Genomic DNA, 23,902 nt, shown 5'->3' with positions numbered 1-23,902 from the left:
ACTTAGATGTAGGGCAGGTTTGGAGGATGAAATGAGAATTTTATATTTTGTTTTGAAGTTTAAAATATTATGTTTTAATATTATTATTATTTTGGGATTTGAAAAATGTGTATTGAGATTTGAAAAAGTTGAATTGTTTATTATATTTTGTATGGAGATTTGAAAAATGTGTAATGATGAGATGATATGATATGAGAATTTTATATTTTATTTTAGTTACCAAACCTGCCCTTACTTTATAGATATGTCATCGATATATGTACATCGATCATGTAGTCGTTGCCCACTTATTGACATACCTAATACATCATTGATAATAAAAAAGTTGAGAAATTTTAACTTTTTTATAACCATAATGAATCATATAATGACGAGTGGTGTATTTATACAGCGACTTAATTGAGTTATTTTATCGGTATAAGTAGAGTAGAATATATTTAACACTTGTTACAGCTGCTGCATTAATAATTTGAAAATAGAAGAAAATTAATTAAGTTGGACTAGTGAATTAGCTGTAACTGATAAAGGCGTGAAAAAAAAAAAAAAAAGAGGGAAGGGGGGGGAAAGGATGGTTGATACCGGAAGAGGGGACAATGCATGCCCTGATCAAAAGCTTTCCACTTTCCAACCCGAAAGAGAGAGAGAGATCATCATCAATCCTGCAATCAAAGAATATTGCCATTAATCTCAGCAGTGGCATAAGGTAATTATTATTAGATAAGGGTTAGGTACCAGAAATTTTTAAAGCAAAAGAGAAGATGATGTGATGCACATAAGAGATCCCATTAACAATGACAACTTAAATATTTGGAGATAAATGTTTAAAAGGAAAGGAATTTTCTTAGGCCCACTATGTACTGATCAATTCAGCTCAGTTTAATTTTAAACTGAGTCTAACATCTAAATACTTAATTCTCAAATCATGAAATTAATCTTAATTCAAAATCTCTTTACACGTGAGACTCACAACATTTTTCAACTCAACATCTTTTTATATGCAGGACCCACAATCTTTTTCAACTTCTCATAAATACATATAAACTCGTCTTAACATCCAAACATATCTAAACTCATATTAAGTAGGCCTCACAAAACTCACTCTACCATCTCAATTCATTACTATTTATAAAGAACTCAATTCATCTCAACTCAGCCCAACGTTCAACTGAGGCCTTAATCTCATGGAGTAGATCAACCTACTTACTCAACCACAAATTACAATGTTGGCCTCTGCTTCGTTTTTAGGAATGTGGTGGTCCAGACTCAGACACACACCTTTTTTTTTTTTTTTCTAAGCAAGTAAATTTCATTAAAAAAAGAAAAAATGATACATGAGGAGGGGGTGAAGTTTCCCAAAAACCACCCCAGTACAATAACCACAGTGTAAAAGTGATGAAAAAAAAAACTAAAACTGATTTTGGGACCAATTTCTTGGTCTCCACCCATGCCCTACAAAGAAGGCGCCATCTTAAAAGATGGTTTTTAAATAAGCCACCACTGGAAGCGGTGTAAACTATGGGTGCATTATAGTTTGTTGTCTTGAGATATTTTTTGGAGAGATCCTTAGTCCCTTTTCCAAAGATCATTGGTTAGGGAAAGTGATAATATAGTAGTCCCTTTTACAAGACCGGCATTGGATGGACTGATATGCGGCCCGCGCCTCTGTGGTGGCGCGTGGAGCCCACATGCCGATGGTTGGGAGGTGAGGTGGGGCAAATCTGAAAGATCTCGATGTAGGCAATCTGCTGGTGTGGCGTGTGTAACCGGTGGATGTGGATCACTCATCATGCGCCGACATTTTCGCAGTAGTTCTGCCTCCTTCCACTAGATCGGTGGCTATAATGTTGCGTGGTGGGGCGCGTGTCGACATGTGGTCACAGGAGAGTGGTAGATCTGACCAAAACCAAACCGAATGAGCGGAGGGAAAAAAAACTACCATAAAAATATATACACACCTCCACCAACCTATCCAGCGAGAACATTCGAACGGATTGAAATTTCTAGAGAGAATGAGACTTTCCCTGCCTAAAAGCCAAACGGCTGTACTACACACGTTTATACATACATATTGGGTAAGGCTACTATGCTGCCCAGCGTTTACTGCTGGGCGTGCCTTCCAGGAATTTTTTTTTCATATTTTTTAAATAATTTTAAAAAATAAAAAATATATAAATCAATATATTTAAAATCATTTCATTAATCATTAAATAAAAATAAAAAAATAAAATTTGATCAACGATAAACTAGAGCGGTCAAACGAGGATGGCATATATAGAAGCTTTTCCCATACATATTTATCTCCAGTGAGCAGTACTGCTTGCAGCTTGGTGTGGTAGAAGTACTTTAGTAGCTGTTTTCTCCTTGAATGCACATTAATGAGGTCGAAGATATATTTGCAATCAATCATTAAAGTAAATCATGTTCATCTTAATAATATCCGGCTAGCCTATGATCACTACTCATATTATTATATGTTTTTCATAAAGATTAATATGTGGATCTCAACAGCAAGTATTGTGAATTCACTTCACCTAAAAAACTTTAAAAAAAATAAATAAATAAATAAAACACTTCACCTTAACATAACTGGCGTGAAAAAGTCAAATCAGTATTTTCAATCAACATATTATTTTTTTTCTTACTTTTAATTAAAAGCAGAACTTTATAATAATTTTTTGTCCATGCATTAGATAAAGAGCACAGAAAATGTCATGTCAGTCAATTGTTATAGAAATGACTTAATTCATGTGACTTCAATTTTCTGGACTTTATAGATAAAAATTATGGAATTTTGTATTAATTAGTGGATGAACCAAATATTGGAGCTGATATTTAATAGTCCATTTAATTAATCTGATGATGTTTTCTTTCATCCTTCTCGATTAAACATATATAATGGTAAAAAGAGAAACCCGCCCAATCTCTAGCATGAGATGATTGTTGTTATAAATTCTATATTTGAACTTCGACATAGATATATTTGATCATATATATATATATATATATATATGGCATTCATAGCAAGTAAAGCTATCGGTGATGATTCCCTATGATTTATTTATGAACATCTATATGATTCGTGCATGTAGCCCTAATTGGTATATATATATAAATAACATCGTATAGATCAATGGGACGTCATGTCTATTTGAGAGAAGTGCTACTAGATCTACAAAAAAAATCTCTTTATAGACTAAGCATTTTTAAAAAATTTTTTTAATTAAAACTAGTTTTTGCTTTAGCTTGCACAAGTTCTGAGTATCTTTATGTTAACTTAATTAAGTAGTTAAGAAAACCATATGTAATTTAGACAGTACGGGACACATCAAGGACTCAATTAATGGATGTTTCCTGGAAAGCATAGAGGGAATTAATGAAATTACTAACGGATCAAAATTATACAGAGATTCTCTTGGTATTTCTATAATTTATAAATATATAAAACCAGTGACAATAACAAGCAACAACAGTAGAATCATTGGCTGTTGATGGGTCGGCCATGAAGCAGACAAGCAAGAAGTTTCGATATGGTGACATTCATTCTCAACTTGGAAATCCTCTTTTTTATCTCTTCAATCCAAAAGCAAAAGAATGTTCAAAGCCCCCACCATCTTTTATCATACAATTGCTCCTCCACCTTTTCATCTGATCATCTCTATCTTCTTCATCTTTTCAGATTTTGTTTCTTCCTTTCACCATAAGATGCCCTGAATTAGTTGTAAACAACATGACAAATGCTTCGGGGCTTCTTATGGTGAAAGGAACAAACACATCTACTTGAACTATAAAGCATGGCGCATTACTTTGGTGAGAGGAATATATATACAATGTCAAATCTCTATGAATATCCTTGCAACTTGGGGAACCTAGGTGGTAACCAGCTGATCTAATGCTGTACTATGAACCTTAAAGTTATGGTACAAGCTAGGCATTCTTTGTGGTCTCAATTCAACTTTGAAATAATTTCTGCATCAACTTCCATTACTAAATTTTTGAGCCTCAAATCCAATCTAGCAGGCCCCTCCCCCCTACAGTCTCAATCCTCAAAGTCCTGAGAATTCTGTCAAAAAGCTGTCACTATATATAAGACCACATCAGTTTAGGCCGTCCCTTAAGAACCAACCACCACTTGGTACTAGGCCAGACCACGTACATATATAAAAGTAATGAGGACGATCCGCATCTTGAAAGTTTTTTAAAAAAAAACACCTATGAGGATATACATTCCACCTGTAAAGATTGGACTGGCACTTAGGTCGCATGCAGGTGGACAATAATGGAGGATGGTCGAATAAAGTTGCCACATGAATCCACAAGAAGGACACCCTAAAAGTGGTAGGGAGGGGACAGACCCTCCACAAGTGAAGAGCATCCCAGCTTTACTATGCAACGTCCATTATAGGATAATTAACTCAGATAAAATAAAGAAGAACAGTCAATACACGTGCAAACCTAAAGTAACATCTCAAATTTTTACTTGTTCTCGACTTTCAATGCTAGCTAAGATGTATAGATCAAGTAAAAGAGGTAATTACAAGCATGCAAAGACAAATTAAAGAGCACAAAGGAAATGGGAGAGACATAATTATACGTACAATCCTCTAGGAAACCTTTCCACTATCAATGGAGGATGATGTTGCAATTGATCAGTTGTTTGTAACATCCTCAATCAGTAGCAACTGACATTGGCGCAAAGGGCAAACTTCGTAACATTTTCTCTTTGCTTATCTATGAACAAAATTATGAGCAGATCGCATTTCTAATGTTTGCAAAGAAAGAGCCTGGCTTTCAATACAGTGAAAATTATTGACATACACATTCATAGATAAGCAAAGAGCCTTTTCCCTATGTTGGAGCCTTGGGTTGATGGGCCATGTGATGAGTCATACTTGATAAGATGAAGCTGCAGCTTTCCCACGCATGATCTAATGTTTTCAGATCCTCCTCCTCCCCTTCATAAGATGTTTGGAGGTAACATCTTTGCACTTCGTGTGATGGACTTCAATTGGATGGGAAAAAGAAAGGAAACAAAAAAAAAAATTTTGATAGGTAATCAAGAATTTTTTTTTTTTTTTTGACAAGTAATAACTTTATTAATCACAATGTAATAGGCAAAACCCGAGTACACAAGAAGTATACACAAGTAATCAAGAATTTTTATTTATAGGTATAGCCCAAGTACACAAGATGTATACATAAGAATTATATAACTAGGGTTTACAAGAGAAAGTAGAAAATCATGGACATTTAGCATTTAGTCCATTAAAATCAATGATCTCCGCCCATAAGAACAAGGAAAAACAGAACTTTAAGTATATCCATTGTTCTCTTGCGATCTTCGAAACTTCTATCATTTCTAGATTGTTGTCACTTGTGGATTGTCTTGGAGGACTCTCTAGCTTGATAGAAAATTCACCAACCTATAAGGCATGGCCTATGAAAATCCAATTCAAATGAAAAAGAAAAAAAAAAAAAAAATCATCCTACATGGTCCTAACCACCTCACAATGTTAAAGTAGATGATTTGCTGATTTTCCATTCTTCTTACACATGCAACAATAGTCCAACACTATTACACGACATTTTGTCATATTTTCTGTAGTAAGAATTTCATCTAAGGAGGCTGTCCAATAAAAAAGCTGCTTTCAGAGGAGCTTTCGTCTTACATGTATTCTATGGAAAAGAAGTCATGCCCTAGCTAGTTAGAACTTGGTAGAACGATCTGACTGTGAATCTACCTTTCTTGGAGGGACTCCAATCCAAATTCCATTGAAGGGAGCCACGAGAGTAGCCCAATTCCTTATTTGAATGTTGAGATAAGATGAGATGAAATGAGATGAAAAATATGTGAATAATACTGATATTGAAATAGTTTGTGAATAATACTGAAATAACTTGAGTTAAGATATTTTATGGGGTTTTGAAAAATAAGAGAGAAAAAGTTAAATAAAAATATTATAAAATTAAAATATAATTTTTTTAATATTATCAATTAGTGCATGTCTTAGGAAAATCTCTCATCATTTTCTAATATTTTTCCACAAACCCATCTCGTATGGACTGCATACCGCCACAACCATGTAGTCAAAAGAGCTTGGTTGAAATGCATCAAGTTACCAATGCACCCCTAGATATTGGTGTGCAAACAATTGACCAGTTCACCAGATGAAATTTGAACTCCTCTCCCATCCCACTCCATAAGAAATCTCGCTGTAGCTTATCAATATGGTTGGAAATAAAAATATAATACTTGAAGATACTAAAAACCTACTCAGGAAATTCAGTAATTCCTTGTAAGTGTAAACACCGATGGAGAACAATCCTTAATGCTATGAGAAAAAGTTGATTAGATATCGAAATGGCAAAATACACAGTTTTAAACATGGCACTCAAATATATCAGAGTCCATGTCAAAGTAGTAGCCAGAAACTGTTTATTGTACTGGGCAGGACACATCAACATACTGAAACAAAAGACTTGATCGAGTACCATATGTGAGAAGGTTAATAATTAGTAGGAAACAAGCCAACATGCTTTAAGGGGAAAATCATAGCAAATGTAAAGAGGGCAAAATCAAAGTTAAAATGTTTTAAGCAAACATGAACAAAGATTTTGTGTTGATACGCCAGGAATCATTATGAAATTAAGACAGTTATGATGCTTTACACATTCCTAGAGTAGTCGATTTGCCAGACCTGAAGAGTTATTACCCACTGTTTTTTTTTTTTAAGTAAAAGTATAACCCACTTACCAACAAATGAAAAAAATATATGGTTATTACCCTACTGAAAGTAGACTACCACCATCTCCCTTTCTCCAAAAGCATTACATGTTAGGCTCCTCCTAATTTCCCCATTTTTAACTTCACATACTCCTAATCAAGTTTCACTTAACTGAAAATATAAAAAATAAAAAGAACAATGACTGCTACTCGTTAGTATTTGCTGTAAGTTGTAACTGGCCTTATCAGCTTAGCCTATCGAAGAGAACAAAAAATACCACAATAAACCTTTATGCAAATTAACCAAGGGCATGATCCACAACAGCAGCAGAGGTAATTTTGTTTTTAGTGTGTCATTATCTATGTATTCTATGTGCTCTATAAGATGTTTAACTCAGTTCTTCTTATTGTATAGTACATAGGGTACTATAATCAATTGATGGACCTATAATTCATGTCAATAATACTGGATTCTGTGCAATCATATAAGGCTTTTAAACATTTCATTGAATTGACAGCCAAAATTAAGAGTATGGGACAAAATCAATATTCTTAAAAATCTTCACTAACCAGTTTAAATATCATTTTCCTGCCAAATTTACTTTATAAAAAAATATCATTTTTCTGCCATGGCCAAACAGAAAACAAATAAACACTAATAGATACATATGCGGGCAATTTAGTAAGAGGAAATAAGAACACACGTCTGTAGTCACATTATCAAGAGGAAAATATGTACAGTTAATTTTCAAGGACAACAAAAAGAGACCAATCATGACAGATCAATACATCCATTAGTCATCAAATCTAAGAATAATACAAGTAGACACGAGGACCATTTATGTATAATTGAAAGTGTAAAAAGAATCTAAGAGAACCTAAATTAATCCAATAGATTTATCTCAAAAATCAAAATTTAAATATTAACATTCAGACTGGTGACTGGTGAACTAGTACAAGTTTTAGTTGTCTGAACCTCTTGAGAGTAACAACTGACCACACAATTCTAAAATTTCTTGTTATGAGAAAAGAGACCAAATTGGGGACTTGGCATGATATAGCTGATGCGTGATTAAATTAATCACGTGATGATGGAAGAAGAGGCTTAACATGATAAAGCACTTGATGATAGCAACAAGTAATTATGATTAAAAGGTCAGATCTATAGTACCACTAGCTTCCCAGATGCTCTCGACACTCAGATACAATGTGCCCACGCTCAACAAAACGCATCATAAGCTTATCTGCCTCCTCTGTTTTTCCTTCTAACATCAGTCTTTTTGTCACCTTTTCACACAGCTTCAAGTCAGGAATCAGATTCCGGCTGAACATACGAAAGGCCACTTTATATGCCGACAAAGAAATTCCTTTGTTCAAATACGCCTCCATAAGTATGTGACATGTTTTAGCATCAATTTTTGAAGCTGTTCTCAATACCTTACCCAAGAGTTTATCAGCCTCCTCAAGATTTCCAAAACTACAAAGCTTTTCAATAACTTGATTATATACTGTTCTAAATGAGTGTCTTAAAAGCATTTTCTCTAATAATTTCAACAAATCTTCCACCCTACCCATCTGACAATAGCGATGGATAACTGCCCTGTATGTAACAGGAGTAGGATCCAAACCCTTCTTCAACATCTTCATTGTGAGTTCGGTTGCTTCTTCCATTCTACCTTTCTTTCCCAATGCATCAATTAATGTAGTAAACGTGACTGCATCAGGATGTTTGTTGCTCAGATACATATCATCAAGCAATGAAAGAGCAGCATCCAAATCATTCTTCTGACAAAACCCATGAATTAAAGTGGTAAAGTTTACCACATTAACAGCACATCCCTTGTTCAGACACTCCTCCATGAACTTTTTAGCCTCGTGCATTTTTCCCTCTCGGCAGAGAGGCTGAATTAGCAAGTTAATATCAACTGGGGTTGGAAGAAACCCCTTTCTAATCATCTCCCTTGCCAAATCACAGGCCTCAGACAATTTCCCTTCCCTACGGAACCCGTGCATCACAACAGCGTAAGTGATGAAACTTGGGGTCCACCACTCTTCCTCACTCATGTTCATCATCTCTCTAGCTTCTGATGACTTTCCATGCCGACAAAGCCCATGTAACAAGGCTGTATATGATACAGTGTTCGGTTTGCAACCATTTTTGTACATCTGCCGAAGCATCTTTTTAGCTTGATCCACCTTTCCTAAGAGACAATACCCGTTAAGAACAGCAGTGTAAGTCACAACATCAGGAGTGCAACCCTTCTTGAACATTTCATTTACTAATTCTTTTGCAATGTCAGTCCTCCCAGCCTTACAGAATGAGTCAACTATTGCGCTATACCCTACTTTATCAACACAAAAGCCCCTCTCTTCTGCTTCCCTTAAGAATTCCAAAGCCTCATTCCCATGACCATGCTTGGAGAACATATGAATAAGGGTATTGTAGGTAACCTGGTCTGGAATCAATTTACTGTCCATTACCATCTTATCCATTAATTTCCTCACTTCTTTTATCCTTTTCTCCTTACTAAGAAAACTCATCACTGTGTAGTAGCTAACTTTATCTGGGTAGCATCCCTTTAGTGGCATTTCAGCGATCAGCTCAATGGCATCATCAATGCGATGCACATCACAATACCCCTTGATCAAGCAGTTATAAGTGACAACATTAGGTGTAATTTCAACAAGTTGCATCCTAGCCAAGAACCTCAATGCCTTTTCCAGTTTATTCCCCTTCACCAAAACATAGATTGCAGTGTTACATATTGACAAATTAGGTTCAACTCCTGCTTTTTGCATCAATGTTAACACCCGCATTGCGTTCCTCAAGTTACCTGCCCGACTATACGACACCATCAAATAACCAAAAGCTTCAGGCAGGCGTTCAATACTCCTACGTGCCATGAGCCGAAGAACACGTCTAGCACCCTGACACAATTTTGTCTTACTAAGGACCTCAAGCATCGTATAGTACACAATCGGGTCATGTCTGTACCGCCACTGCCGATCAGCCCAATAGAAGAAATTCAAAGCAACCCGTTCATCCGCCTGGGAGCGCAAAACAGCACAAACTTGCCTAGGCTTAAGGCCTCTAAGTAAGTGCCTCAATTCCCCCTCAAGCTTTGGGTTCCAAGCCGACCTAAGTTGAATTAACCTACAAATCTCTCTCACCAAAGGGTGTCTAAGTTCATCCTCGTCCGCCTCATCTCTTCTTACGACTTCTCTTTGTTCACGGTTCCTATTAAACGAATTCAAGACCATAAAATCATCTTCATCATTACCATCCTCTCCTTCTTCTTCTTCGTCCTCAAGCTCTTCACCCTCATCAAAATCATTAAAGTTACAGTCTTGCTGATTCCAAGAAGCCCCGGAACCCAATTGCCTAAATCTGCGACGCCCAACACCACTATCATCAATGTCACATTTTCCCCCACGTTGCCCTCTACTACTAGTGCTTGAATGAGAACTAATGACAGAACTTCTTGAAGAAAGAGAAGAATAATATGCCCTAAATCCAATGAAATAGTGGTTTATAAAGAGAGAGTTTCTGGATCTAGAGGTAACCTTCTGCCCAATGAATTCTTCCTTAGTGCCACAATCACATGCATGAAACTCTAAGAAATCGATGAAGTTTTGAGGTTTGGCGAAAGGTTTTCGAATTCTGGTGTAGGAATTGAAGTTATATAACATCTCAGTACTCTAAAAGAAACTGGAAAAGTAACTTAGAATTAGTAATCTGAAACAACGGTGTAAGATTTGAGCAAGCAGCTTTGCCTTGGAGCTTCGTAGAATGCTGGTTCCAACTACAGAAATACTCGGAGAGAAATGTGAGAGCTGCCTCTTCTTGTGTTTCTAGTTTTCGGGTTTTATATATTTTTCGAAAAATAAAACAAATGGAAACGAAAATGTTATTCTTTTTATTATATTATAAAAAAATGATATTCATTTTTAAATCGGCTACATCATCACTTAAATATTAAATTATATCACTTAAATAAATATTTTATCAAATATGTTATCACTTATAAATAGAATTATTTTTTAAAAAAATATTATATAAACGCATTAACGAATATTATCTCTTTATAATATATAAAATGCATATCAAACAGAAATTGTTGGTTTAACGTATGTTTTTTATTTTCTGTTAAAGTTAACGAAATTTGTCAATTTGTCCGTTATCTATAAAATTCCCATCTGTCAGCCATCATAAAAGCAATTCCATTATAAAAGCAATCTCAGTTAAAAAAAATAGAAACAAAAAAAAAATAAAAAACTCTTTATATTTATTCTATTCAGGCAGATTTATGCATCTGTGAAAGAAAAAAAAAGCTCATGCTCGAGATACGCAGCAACTATCATCGGTAATGAAAGAAAAATAGAGATTTACACTGACAAAAAAAATAGTATATTTATTTCTAAACAGTAAAAAAATTAGAAATTAAAACAAAAAAACTTTGCATATTCTTCGATTCAGGCAGATTCATGCATTTGGCAGGATAATGAAAAATTGTCATTAAGGATTCGTTTGGATTCGTAAGTGATCTCAGCTCATCTCAACTCATCTCAGCTCATCTCAACTCATCTCACTACTATTCAGCAACTTTAACTCATAAATCTCACTACTATTCACAACTCATCTCATTACTATTCACAATCCATCTCAGCTCATCTCAAGTCAGCATCAATCCATTCTCTTCAATATTTCAGTACAACACCACATTCAGAGAACAGAAAACGCTGCACATGGAAAAGATCTGGGGGTTAGTCAATTACTAGCATTTTCCTTTTGCATATTGTTCTTTATTACAGGTGATTTTCTAAGAAAAAAGGTTTTGCTTCTTAATTTTATTTGTAATTTCTTCTTTTCCCATTTATTTTATGTTTGAAGTATAGTATTTTCTCATTTTTTTTTCCTTTTTTAATGCAATGCTTATTAATTTGTCTTCATACCTTTTGGTTGAGTCTAGAAATTTCTGCTTATAATCTTTGAAAGTGTATGTTGTTATTTATTTTGTAACGTCATTTGTTATATAATTATTTCCCTCTTTTATGGAATTGTAAGTGTTTTGGATAAGTTATTGTCACAAACTGTGTTTTGTACAAGTTTGACAAAAATGATTTTTGTCACGAACCAAGCAAAACATACAATATATACAACCTAAGAAAAAAAAAAACAGGAACAACAAACCAACACCCATCAACACGCATTAGTTAAAAAAAATAAATAGCTAAAAGATCTAAACGAATGGATATAGATATGTCAGTACACAAAAAAAAAAAATAAGTGTTGGAATTTCTCGGCTCTAGACTAAAACATCTAGATCTGATGTTGTTTGCGAAGAACAAGAAAAGAAAAAGAGCTTTCAAGCGAGAGAGAAAGAGAGACATAAAATAAGTTAGGGTTATAACATATTTAAAGAGTAAAAAATTTCAATTTAGTCTTTTATGGATTTCCTCTCTTCCTTTTTTTTTTTTTGGATGAATGGTTATTAAACTTCTTAAGTTTTTTTTTTTTTTTTCTCTTGTTAAGGTCTTTTGGTTGAGTGTGAACATTTCTGTTTATAATTTTTGTAAGTGTATATTGTTATTTTTTTGTTACATCATTTGTTATATAATTATTTCTCCATTTTATCAAATTGTGAGTGTTTTGGAAAAGTTATTGTCACAAACTATGTTTTGGACAAGTTTGATAGAAATGATTTTTGTTACAAACTAAGCAAAACATACAATATATACAACCTAACATAAATAGTGAGTGTATTGTAAAAATCATCTAAAAAAGCATCTAAAAAACAAATTTCACATGGAATTTTCTCTTTTTGAGTTATTATTTTTGTGTTTAATACTGTGTTTGTGACTTCGTTGGTGTTGTGTTTAAGGACGGTATTGTATTCGAACAGAATCAACAATAAATCGATAATATATAAATTAGAATAAATTAGTTCTTAACAAAAATAAATAAATATAAACTAAGTAGATGTGCATTGCACGTTACTTTCACCTAGTTGAAAAGATAAAATTTGATACAAAGCACAGCGTTTTCATTTTTTTTTCTTTTTTAATTTTTCTTTTCTCCAGATTAAAAATGTTTAGATTTGTCGCCTTCCTGTCACCCACAGTTCACAAGGCCATTCCAATGAACTCTCCAACTATGTACCTTAAACAAAATTTAGAATCTCTCCATTATTAGACCGATGTGTAGGGTTTACATGTCATTCAAAATTGCAGGTGAGTTGTTAAGTTATTTGGATCAGATGACATAAGACATGATCTTCAATTGGGAGAATTGTTGAGAAGTCTCACACGGCTTAGGAATAAACTAATCCTGGTCTTTATAAGGAGTTATTTCACTCCTCCTATTAAGCCTTTTATGAGGAAAAATGGGTGTTTCTATATGGCATCAGCCAAGTTAACCTATTATCGATGATGGGCTCCTGCGACCTACCCACGATGATGGTATCGAAAATACTGGCCCACACGTGAGGGGACGTGTTGAGAAGTCTCACAAGGCTTAGGAATAAATTAATCCTGGTCTTTATAAGGAGTTACCTTACTCATCCTATTAGGTATTTTATGAGGAGAAATAGATGTCTCTATAAGAATCACGTTTAAACTCCCCACCTTCATATAAAAAAAAAATTAGAAGTGAATTTCGCATACTTTCACAAAATGACATCTTTAATACTTAGAGATGCAACACTAACGAGTCTCTCGATTTGAAATCTTCACGTTTGGTGCCACTACCCCAATTCCACTAGCTAGCACGTGAACCTAAATAAAGGATGAACACTCTCATTTACAATATGGACTACCAAGGTATCTAATCTCATTTGCCCCCCATTCTTTCATATTATTCCAATGAGTTGCCTTCGCTTTTGGCATTACTTTATAGAGCAAGGTGTAGCTACTCTATTGCTTGCTTCGAAAAGATTTGCTATTTGTTGCTTTTCTTCTATTTTTTATACAAGGAGTGGGGGATTGAGCTTTGGTTCTCCCATTGAGAAATTCGGGCTAGTGTCATTTGATCCAAAGGATTTTAACTACTCTATTACTTTTCATCTTACATTATCTTATTACTTTTTCCATTTTTGAGATAGCTTCTCCTACTGTGTTTTTTTTTTTCCTAACCAAGCAAATATTTCATTAAGAAACGGAAAGCGAGACACATGAGGAGGAGGTAGGGTTCTCCAACAAATACCTCATTACAACAATCACAGGGCAAAGGTGAGAAAGAAATCGGGTTTTGGGACCAAAAACTTGATCCCCACCCATACGCTGCAAAAGAGGGCACCGTCTTAAATAACGGTCTTTTACAGTTCACATAGCTATGGGAACTATGATGTCACCACTGGAGGCAGTGGATACTAAAGGTGCATTGTAGTTTGTTGTCCTAAGATGTTTCCTGAAGAGACTCATATTTCCTTCTTCAAGATCATCGATTAGGAAAAACGGAAACATAGTAGAGAGATCGGCATCAAATGAGCTAGACTACAGCAGATGTAGTTTCTTGAGATGGCAAATCTACAGGTACAATGTGTGTAGTCGCTAGACACATTTTGTTGTAGCAGCGCATGACGACCACACCTGGAACAAGTTGTGCATGAGCCTTACGTGCAAGGAGTTTCGCCTCGATTTTGCTATATCCCAGTAGATTAGCAAGTGGGGGATTGTGTGGTGGGGCACGTTCAGGCCGTCGGTCATCGAAGTGCAATAAATCTAACCAAATTCGAGCCACAAAGAAATGAGGGACTAAAAACACTAGCTAAAAAACTTATATATAAACAGGAACTAGAAAATGAACGGAGAGGACCTCTTATATGGAAACACTAATTGAAGAGGATGAGTAACTTTTTAGAGTGAAGAGAGAGTTTCTCTTTCTAAAAGCGGCAAGCTCGCTTCTCCTGTTGTTAGTAAGAAGAAAAGTCAGCAAAAAAGTCAAAATAGTTGCTTGAAGTTCTTTTTTATTGTTGCAACCATCGATTGTTATCTTTTAAGGTCCGTTTAGTAACACAATTGTTCTCAAATATTCTTAGATATTCTCAGGTATTTCATTCTCAAATATCACTCAAACACAAAATATTTTTAATTTCAAATATTCAACTTTTGCATCTAATCATTATAACTTTCACAAAACTCCCAAGCAAAACATAAGAAATAATAATATTTTTTTAAATTTCAAAACAAAAATTATATTCAAACAATTATATTCAAACAATTTTTTTTATCTTTATAATATTTTTATTTAACTTATTCTCTCTCATTTCTTAAAACCCAACAAAACATTTTAACTCAAATAACTTATTTATCATTCACAAATATAATGTGATATTCTTAACTTCCGATGTCCCTTTCTTTTGTCAAGAAACATGGGTCTACACCATTGATCCACTCAGGGGTGCTACTCGCCCCCCGCCCCCCACCCCTGCATGGGCGGGGGTGGGGATTTCTTTCCCGCAATCTGCCCCCGTCCATAAGGGGGCGGGGTACCCAGTCCACTGCACCGGGTGCAGGGGTGGACTTCTATCCGTCCGCTCTCCGCCCCTCTCCTCCCCTCCCCAATCGATTACTATTGTGTCCAATGTCCACCATTTTTCCAACCCCAACGACAAATCATTGAAACCAAACCCAACAACTTGCCGACAAAATCAAACCCCCCAAAAGAAAATTAAAGTGAAAATCTGGTTTGAAGATCGAGAGAGAAGAGGGACTGGGTTTTAGCACAGAGCGAACTCGAAGGGGAGCGAAACAACCTCATTTGAAGATCTGGAAACAGGCTATGCTCTCTATAGTCTGTGGAGCTCGCGGACTTGTTTGGAAAACAAAAACTTCAAGAACCTGCAAAATAAAGAGTCATGCACATGAAAATAGTCTGAGGAAAGAGACTTTGAGGAAGAAGACGAAAAGGGTTGAAGCAGTGGATTCATCTACATAAGAGGGGCAGAGGCTTAAAGACAAGAGAGATCGAGAGAGATCATGTGCGAACTACGAAAAGGGTTTTGATCGAGAGAAACAAAGACGAGAGACGAAGAGAGATCGAGAGAGAAGAGGGACTGAGTTGTTGAAGAAGATTCGGGAAAAGTAAAAATCAAAAACTGAAAACTTGGGGGCGGGGCGGGGGATTTACGGAGCGGGGCTACACCCCTCCATCCCCCACCTCTGCATCGCCCCTTTCATACGGGCGGGGGGCCCTGCCCCCCACCAGTGTGGGGCGGATCCCCCGTCCCGGCCAGGCGAGGGCGGTGTAGCAGGTGGCGGGCACCCACTACCTGTTTCTTATTTTTAATTTTCCTTTTAACATTGCAAGTATTGTAATATAAATTTCGTTTGAGCCACCACACCCATTCAACTGGACTTCTGACTGATTTTAAAATAAAAATAAAACACAACATTCTAATATGTATGACCTGGCTCGAATTATAACGTGCCATCTTTGAGGACACCATATCATTCAAACAAAATTATTCATATTTTTTTAGTTGCATCTCATAAAATAAAATTTGTTTCAGCTGTCGATACTTGGCATTAACCATGCTTACATTTCATTCATTAGATTTTATTTTATTTTTATCGATCATTGACTTTGACAATACTAGAACTAGTAATTAATTGTTTTTACGTCCAGTTTCAACGAAAAATCTTGCTTCTAAACACCATGCATGCAAACAATTCATGAGATTAAATAGGAGATTGTTCTTAATGGAGGTAGTGGGCACTCAGCGATTCATAATTGTTAAGAATTCAGCTTGAGAGAGAGAGAGAGAGAGAGAGCTCCTTGAGATTGTGAAACAAGTAATGTTATCACCATTGACTGGTGGATTTGAGCTAGATGCTATGTGGCAAATGTTTTTATAGAGCCCAAAACTCGATAAACAAGTCATGTTTATTATTATGATGATATTATCGCTTGTTCTATAAATTTAAGTTGATAGGAATAGATAAATTTAATTATTCATATTATATTTTTAATACTTCTCTTCATGTGTGGATCAAATTCACTCTCAATAAGTTGGTTGATATTTAATTAAATAGAATAGAGTGTAAAATCAAGATTTAAACTCATACATATACTATCATACTATATAAAATTACCACTTATCTTAAAAAATTAAATTGATAGAAAGAGATATATTTAATTATTTTATTATATTCTTAACCATGGCTTTAGGAGATAAAGTTGGACTCCTGATATGATAGAGCAAATAGTTCTAGATGTCTGATCTTTACCATGAAAGTAAAGACTTTCGCATTAACCAAACTCGTGAACTTTTACTTGTCTCCTATTCCTATTTACGACGAATCTGGCATGGACATCAATTCATATGATGATCTTTTGCTAGCTAGCTCTTGGAATTTGCTGGACTTGCTTATTTGACCCGTAGCATTCCACCTTTGAAATATCTTTGAAGAGCATTATTAATTGAACATGTCCATATTTCGTTGCTTTCATCCAAACACTCCTTAATTTGGACATTATAATTCTACTTTACAGAATATTATGTTTCATGGATTGAACAATGAGGCATTCTATGAAACTTCATTGAAGTGAAAACTTCAAATACAAATTAAAACTTAACTTTGACTACAAATTTTATAAACTTCTTTAGGCCATCTCATCAGTATCATCCAAAATTAAATTTCTTGTCTTATCATCGACACTATCAATGTCTTACACGTCTATGAATGGTTATCATTGCATATTTTCATCTTTAGCATTGAAACTGTCTCGTTTGTTTTTACGATTTATTTTAATTTATTTCATTTTATCTAATCATTATAATTTTTTTAAATTCTCACATAAAATAAAATAAACAATTCAACTTTTTCAAATGTCAAAACAAAAATAATATTAAAAAAATATATTCTAATAATATTTTATTCAATTTTTTAATTTTAATCTCAACTCATCTCATTTCATTTATAAAAACAAACGATGCCCTCCCGATTTCTCCGCCATTCGCTCTAAAATAATATAAATTGAAACTATTAATGGTCCAAGTCATGCTCTTCCCATTGTTCTCAACCATCCATACATAATTGGCAAATTAGTAAAATTTTAGAGAAATCTTGAAACTAAAACACATGACATTAAACTCCTACTGTGATAGAGTAATTACTATTTAAACAAAAATTCCTAACCTAGTACCCTACTCTTTATTGAAAGCAAACAATTATGCTTGAAAGCAAACAATTGTGTTTGACTACCTACTACGAGCCAAACCATTTAATTAACAAAAATACTACACGCAACTGTCCTAGGGGACCCCCGAGGCATCGTGTCCGACGTGGTAAAGCAACGACGGCGTTTGCACTCTGTCTCAGTTCATCCCCACAAATGCTACTCTTCACTCTGTCTTCATTTCTTTGTCTTCTACATCCACACGAAACCTCATCGTCCTCCATGAAGTCGCCGCCTCACGAAGTCGAAGCCCGCTGCAGTCCAATCTTCGTCTTCTCCACAGTCAGTAGTCGTGGTCTCCACCAACCCACCGACCCACAGAACCCACACGAACACTCGAAATCACTGTCTTCATCTTCTCCACCACTTCCTTTATTCATGTGTCCCTAATCTTTTATTTCTCTATTTATTTTATCCTTTTTTTTTTTTGAGTGGAATCTTTTGTAATTGTCAGGGTGAATCAAAAAATGTTTGCTATTGGCAAGTCTAAAGTGTTGCAAATAATGAGACCAGAAGTGAGAATACTCTTGCTATGTGAATAAAAACACATACGAAATCTGAAGAAAGATATTCAAACATTCAAACCAAAGCAGAGCTCATTTTTCGTCTGAATCTTGCGTCTTCGTCTTCGTGATGAGTAGGAAAGGAATAGATTTATTGATTCCAAGATTGCCCAGCACTAGTTAGAGAAGTTTTTTCCGGTTTATGCAATGGGGATTTCAAGGCCTGACTCGGACTCTGTGGTATTCAATTCGTAATGTTGTGAAAGAAGAGGCCAAGTTTTTTTTCATTTTCAGTTTTTCCTAGGTCGTGAGTGATGGGTTTTTATTGTTGAAAGATTTTTTTTTTTTTTATAAGTGTGTTGAAAGAATTTTTTGGGAGCTGTTACATTTTATTTGTAGTTCAAATTTATCTCCAATAGACGGCTGTTTTGAAAAAGAGAAAGAAGACGAAGACGAAAAAGGGAAAGAAGATGAAGATGAAATTTTCAGTAGAGGGCTCATGTGTTGAAAGAACTAAGAAGATGAAATTTTCCTCCTTTATGTTTCAGTCGATGATTTTTTTTTTTTTAATCATCTCATCTAACGTCAATAATGCCACATCATCATCCATTTCCTTGGGATTGCCGACCCCCCGGTTGCCTCTAACAAAATTGAAATAATTATAAAAAATATTTTAATTATAAAAAAATTATATAAAAATAATCTTATAAATTAACGTAATTTATAAGATTATAAAATTATTTTTATTATATAATAGATATAACCAACCATTAGATAGTATTAATAGTAATAATAGGCGGTATAACTGGCCATATGCATGATAACAGATAGAGCAGACGGTTTAACCGACCATATGCATGAGGAAATAAATAGTATAAGAGAGATATAAGAATTAAACTTCTTCATTAAAAACATAATACTTACAAGAAGACTAATTCTCAAAGGAGTTGAAGGTTGAAGACATTGGGAAAAAGGATTGGGAGATGAAGTGCGAAGGACTGGACGAACAGAGAGGTTTGAGCGAGAGAGGAAGGGATTTCAGATCAGGAATTCTGAATGTCCTTCTTTCCTCGTGAACCCCTTTATATAGACACTTAAACAGTAAGTCTAATAATACATGAATAGTACCAGCCGACACTAAAAACAAACACAGTACATGACATGTAAACAAATACAGTATAGCCGACATAGGACACGTAATCTTGTATGTACAATAATAATCTTCTGGAGAGATAATATTCTTGATAATTTCCATTTGTCTTAATCGAAAAGCAATAATCTTTTAGAGTCACATATTCTGAGGATCGTAATTTGCTAATTCAAGTTCAAATGGGTCTTGAGAATCCATCAGTTGCACTGGATGATAAGGTGAGTAATCTTGAGAGGGAGAGGCGGCTTGGTTACTTTGGGAGGCCTGTTGAGAAGGAGATGCCTGATGAGCTGGTGATAATGTGGATTGCTGTAGTGGAGATAATCTGGTTTGATGTTATGCTTCTTCTTCATTGTCACTGTCTGATACTTGTGACATTACTTTAGCTAATTTTTTCAAATCTTTCTTGTTGGTAATAGATGCTAATTGTGCTTGAAATCTGCTTCTTTGGACTAGGACTTCCGGAGTTTTGGTGACTTTCGAAAACATTTTTAATACATGATCATAATTGTATTTTTCCCACCATTTGACAGAAACTTAACGAGCTAGAAACATAATGGTTTTGAGAGAGGGATGAGGTTTGATAACATATTCTCATTTCATAATCCAATTTAATTTTGTTTTGAGAAAAAAGAGCAGAAGTGGAGAACAATGGTTTAATACTGGTGGATTGTCATTTTGTGAAATGAAATTTCGGAAACTTTCTTGAAGGGGAACAGGAAGGATAAGAGTTTCAGGTCCGTAATATTTCCACCATAGTGAGAACCATCTCGGGAGTGTGGTGATTTCTTGTAATTTGTCAAAATGAAGGAACCATGAATGACGCAGGTTTTTATTTTGTTTTAGAAACATTTTTGTCCATGCTTGCTAGTAATCATAGTAATCATAATAAGGGGGATCATAAGAATGAGAGAACTTTCTTGTTAAATAGGGATTTTTTCCCCATTGTTCTAGAGTGAGAACCTGTTTAATGGTGACTTTATGAAAAGCAATAATTGGTGATGCAGGTGGAGAATGTTGGGTTTGTAAAAAACAAGAAATTTCAGAGAGAATAATTGAGTCGGTATCTACTAATATGAATTCATAAAAATGCTGAGTTTTCTTAATGTTTTGTAGAATATAATGTCAATCTGGTAAAAGGAAGGCATCAAGTAATTTCTGGGAGTCAGACAGGTGTTGAATTTCAGATTCAATAGGAAAGACTGGATGCCAATGAGTCTTGATGATAATAGGAGATGAAGAAGGTTGAGATAATAATGGAGGATTAATAATTTGGGAATGAGAAGAGGAAGAGGGAGAAACAACTTTGGAATAGGTCGGTAATTTTGGGGCAGCTAATGGTGAAAATAAATTATAAGAGGGTTTAATATTTTGTGGTAATGACCCCAATACCGTATATGGTCTTGGAGTTGCGGAGGGACAAGGTGAAGGATAAGAAGGAGATGGTGGCCTTGCATATGAGGATTTGGACTTTACTGTGGACTTTGAGGAATACATGATTTTCTCTGTAAGAATTCTCGGGATAGAAAATCAGGAAGATAATTAGATTCTCCTTTAATATGTTCAATATCAAAATCAAAAATACTTAATATAGCTTGTCATCTGGCAAATATTTGCTTAGCAGCCAGGTTTTTAACATCTTTGATCAAAACTTCATTGGCTGATTTACAATCTATTCTAAGTAAAAACTTTTGATTCAGCAAATCATCTTGAAATTTAGAAATACATAATACAATAGCTAGAATTTCATTTTTAATAGTACTATAATTCTTTTGGGTAGGATTCCAACATCCTGAATGGAATCGAACAATTTGTTCCAAATCAGTTGATAATTTATGTTTCATAATTCCTCCATATCCAAGATCAGAGGCATCTATTTCAACAATTTTAAAGGTATGCGGAGATGGAATTCCTAGACATGATAATTTCTTAACATGAGCCTTAATTTGTTTTATAATATTAGTATGTTCATCTGTCCAAGGAGGTGGGTTCTTTTTTAATCTTTTAAATAATGGTTTACATAATGGTCTGAGAGATTGATAAAAGTCTGCGACATAATTGAGACTTCCTAAAAATCTCTGTAATTGGTTCTTATCATTTATTTTGTCTGAAAATTTATCGGCAAATTCTATAGTTCTGCTAATTAGTGTAATAGTTCCTTGATAAATCTCATGTCCAAGAAACCTGATTTTATCTTGAAATAATTTTATTTTAGGTGATGAAACTACTAATCCATTTTGTTTGATGATTTGAACAAAAGTATTTAAATGTTTTCAATATTGTTCAATAGATGAAGAAAATATTAATACATCATCTATATAAACTATTGAAAATTGAGTAAAAGGGGTAAATATCTCATTCATAATATTTTGGAATTCACTAGGGGCATTTTTTAATCCAAATGGCATAACGTTCCATTCAAAATGTCCAAAAGGGACTGTAAATGCTGTTTTATATCGATCTTTTTCAACAATTTGAATTTGCCAAAATCCACTTTTCATATCAAATTTTGAAAATACTGTAGCATTATAAAGTCGAGATAATAAATCTTTTTTATTGGGAATTGGATATCTAATCCATTGTAATACTTTATTTAGAGGTTTATAATTGATGACTAGGCGAGGAACTCCTCTTTCTAATTCTGCCTGTTTCTTAACATAAAAAGCAGCACAACTCCATGGTGATTTACTTTTTCTTATTAATCATTTTGATCTTAAATCCTTTATTTCTTTTTTACAGTATTCTAATAATTCATTATTCATTTGGATAGGTCTAGTCTTGGTTGGAATATTTTTTTCAGAAAAATCTTTTTCATAGCGTAATTCAACTATATGATGTTTTCTGTTCCAAAAAGCATTAGACAGGTTAGAGCATACCTCATTTTTAATTATAGTTTTTAAATTTTCAATTTTTTGGATTAATAACGGGTCTTTTAGTTGTTCTTGGATTCTTTTGCATTTTAATTCTTGTTTTAAAAAACTTATTTGGTTTTCTTTTGTTTTAATTCTATTTTGTGTTAAAAAATTAATTTCTTTGGTTAATGAGATTTCTTTTAAAGAGTTAATTTCTTTTGATACTGGAGGAAATAAAAATTTAAATTGGGTTTCCTGACCAAGTATTTTAGTAGAGATTCATTCTTCTGTTACAGAGAAAGGATAGAATAGAGCAAGAAAATGATTTCATAATATTACTTTAGTATTAATATTTTTTACTAAAATAAATGTTGTTTTGAAACAAATTCCATTATTATAAATGTGTGCATTGGATAATTTATAATTTATATTTAATTTTGTTCCATTTGCTTGGGATAATGTTTCTTTTGTCTTTTCAAAATATTTAGAGGGTATTATTCCTTCTTGTATACAATTTAAATCTGCTCCTGTATCTAAGAGGGCAATTGTCGTAAAAGAAAATTCTTGGTTAATTGAAATTGTTACCTCAGTATACCATTTTTGAAAATTTATCATTTCAAGGATATTAATGAAGTTATCTGTTTCGTCTTTTATAGCTAAAGTTGAGTATTCTCATTGTTCTTTATCATGTTTTTTATTATGAAAATTATTTCTATTCTTTTCTATTTTTAATAGTATAATTTCTTGTAATAATTGTTCATTCGAAACTTCTAGTTTAAGATTTGATATTTTTAAATTTTTAATCTCTTGTTTTATCTCATTAATTTCTTGTTGTATATCTTGTATCGTAATTTTCTGTTTGTCGGTTTTAAATCTTCCTATTATTTCTGAAAAATTATAGGGTATTGCAGATGACGTTACTGAAGAATTTTGATTACTAAAAGTATCTTTTAACTTTTCTAAGTAATCTTTTCTTTCTTGAGGGTTATTAATTTTATCTATTAATTCTAATATAATGTTTTCTTGCTTTGAAAGTACATTAATAGTTTTATCAGATACAATTATCTTTATTAAGACAATTACAAATCTGTACTTCATCTTCTTCGGATTCATTATCAGAAGATTGTTCTGAAAAACTTGATTCTTTTAATTGATAGATTTCTTCTTCCTCTGAAGAACTATCTTCTTCCTCTTCGCTTGGATGTATTATAAAAATATCTAATAATCTGTCTTTTAATGCTTCAGATATATCTAATTCATTAATCTATTGTTTGACTTTACAATTTGATTTATAATGTCCAACTTTTCCACATTTATAACAAACAATTTGTTTTTTCTTTTTATTAGTCTTTTTAAGGTTTTTTAGTGGCTTATTATATGTTTGTTTTTCTTTTATCTTTTCATAGGGTTTTTTGTATTTTCGTCTTTTATTAGAGTAATTCTTGTAAACATTTTTTCCTTTTTTATGTCTACTTGAAGGGGCTAATAATGGAGTAT

The 23,902-nt window shown here is 33.9% G+C and overlaps 1 protein-coding gene across 1 annotated transcript; it reads right to left on the bottom strand.

The window, feature by feature from the left end:
- Nucleotides 1-7,493: 7,493 nt before the first annotated feature.
- LOC109011074 (pentatricopeptide repeat-containing protein At1g62914, mitochondrial) lies at nt 7,494-10,555 on the bottom strand. The gene has a single exon (XM_035688328.1). The coding sequence runs from the start codon at nt 10,409-10,411 to the stop codon at nt 7,895-7,897; it is 2,517 nt and encodes an 838-aa protein (XP_035544221.1). The 5' UTR covers nt 10,412-10,555; the 3' UTR covers nt 7,494-7,894.
- Between the last annotated feature and the right edge of the window lie 13,347 nt (nt 10,556-23,902).

This window comes from Juglans regia, chromosome 3 (genome assembly GCF_001411555.2).
Source record: "Juglans regia cultivar Chandler chromosome 3, Walnut 2.0, whole genome shotgun sequence".
Classification (NCBI taxonomy): Eukaryota; Viridiplantae; Streptophyta; class Magnoliopsida; order Fagales; family Juglandaceae; genus Juglans; species Juglans regia.
The sequence above is the reverse complement of the archived record's forward strand: the minus strand, read 5'-3'. Positions and strand labels throughout refer to the sequence as shown.

What these genes read in the sequence shown, in the direction of transcription:
- LOC109011074 (XM_035688328.1), bottom strand. Translation starts at nt 10,411, where the DNA reads ATGTTATATAACTTCAATTCCTACACCAGAATTCGAAAACCTTTCGCC.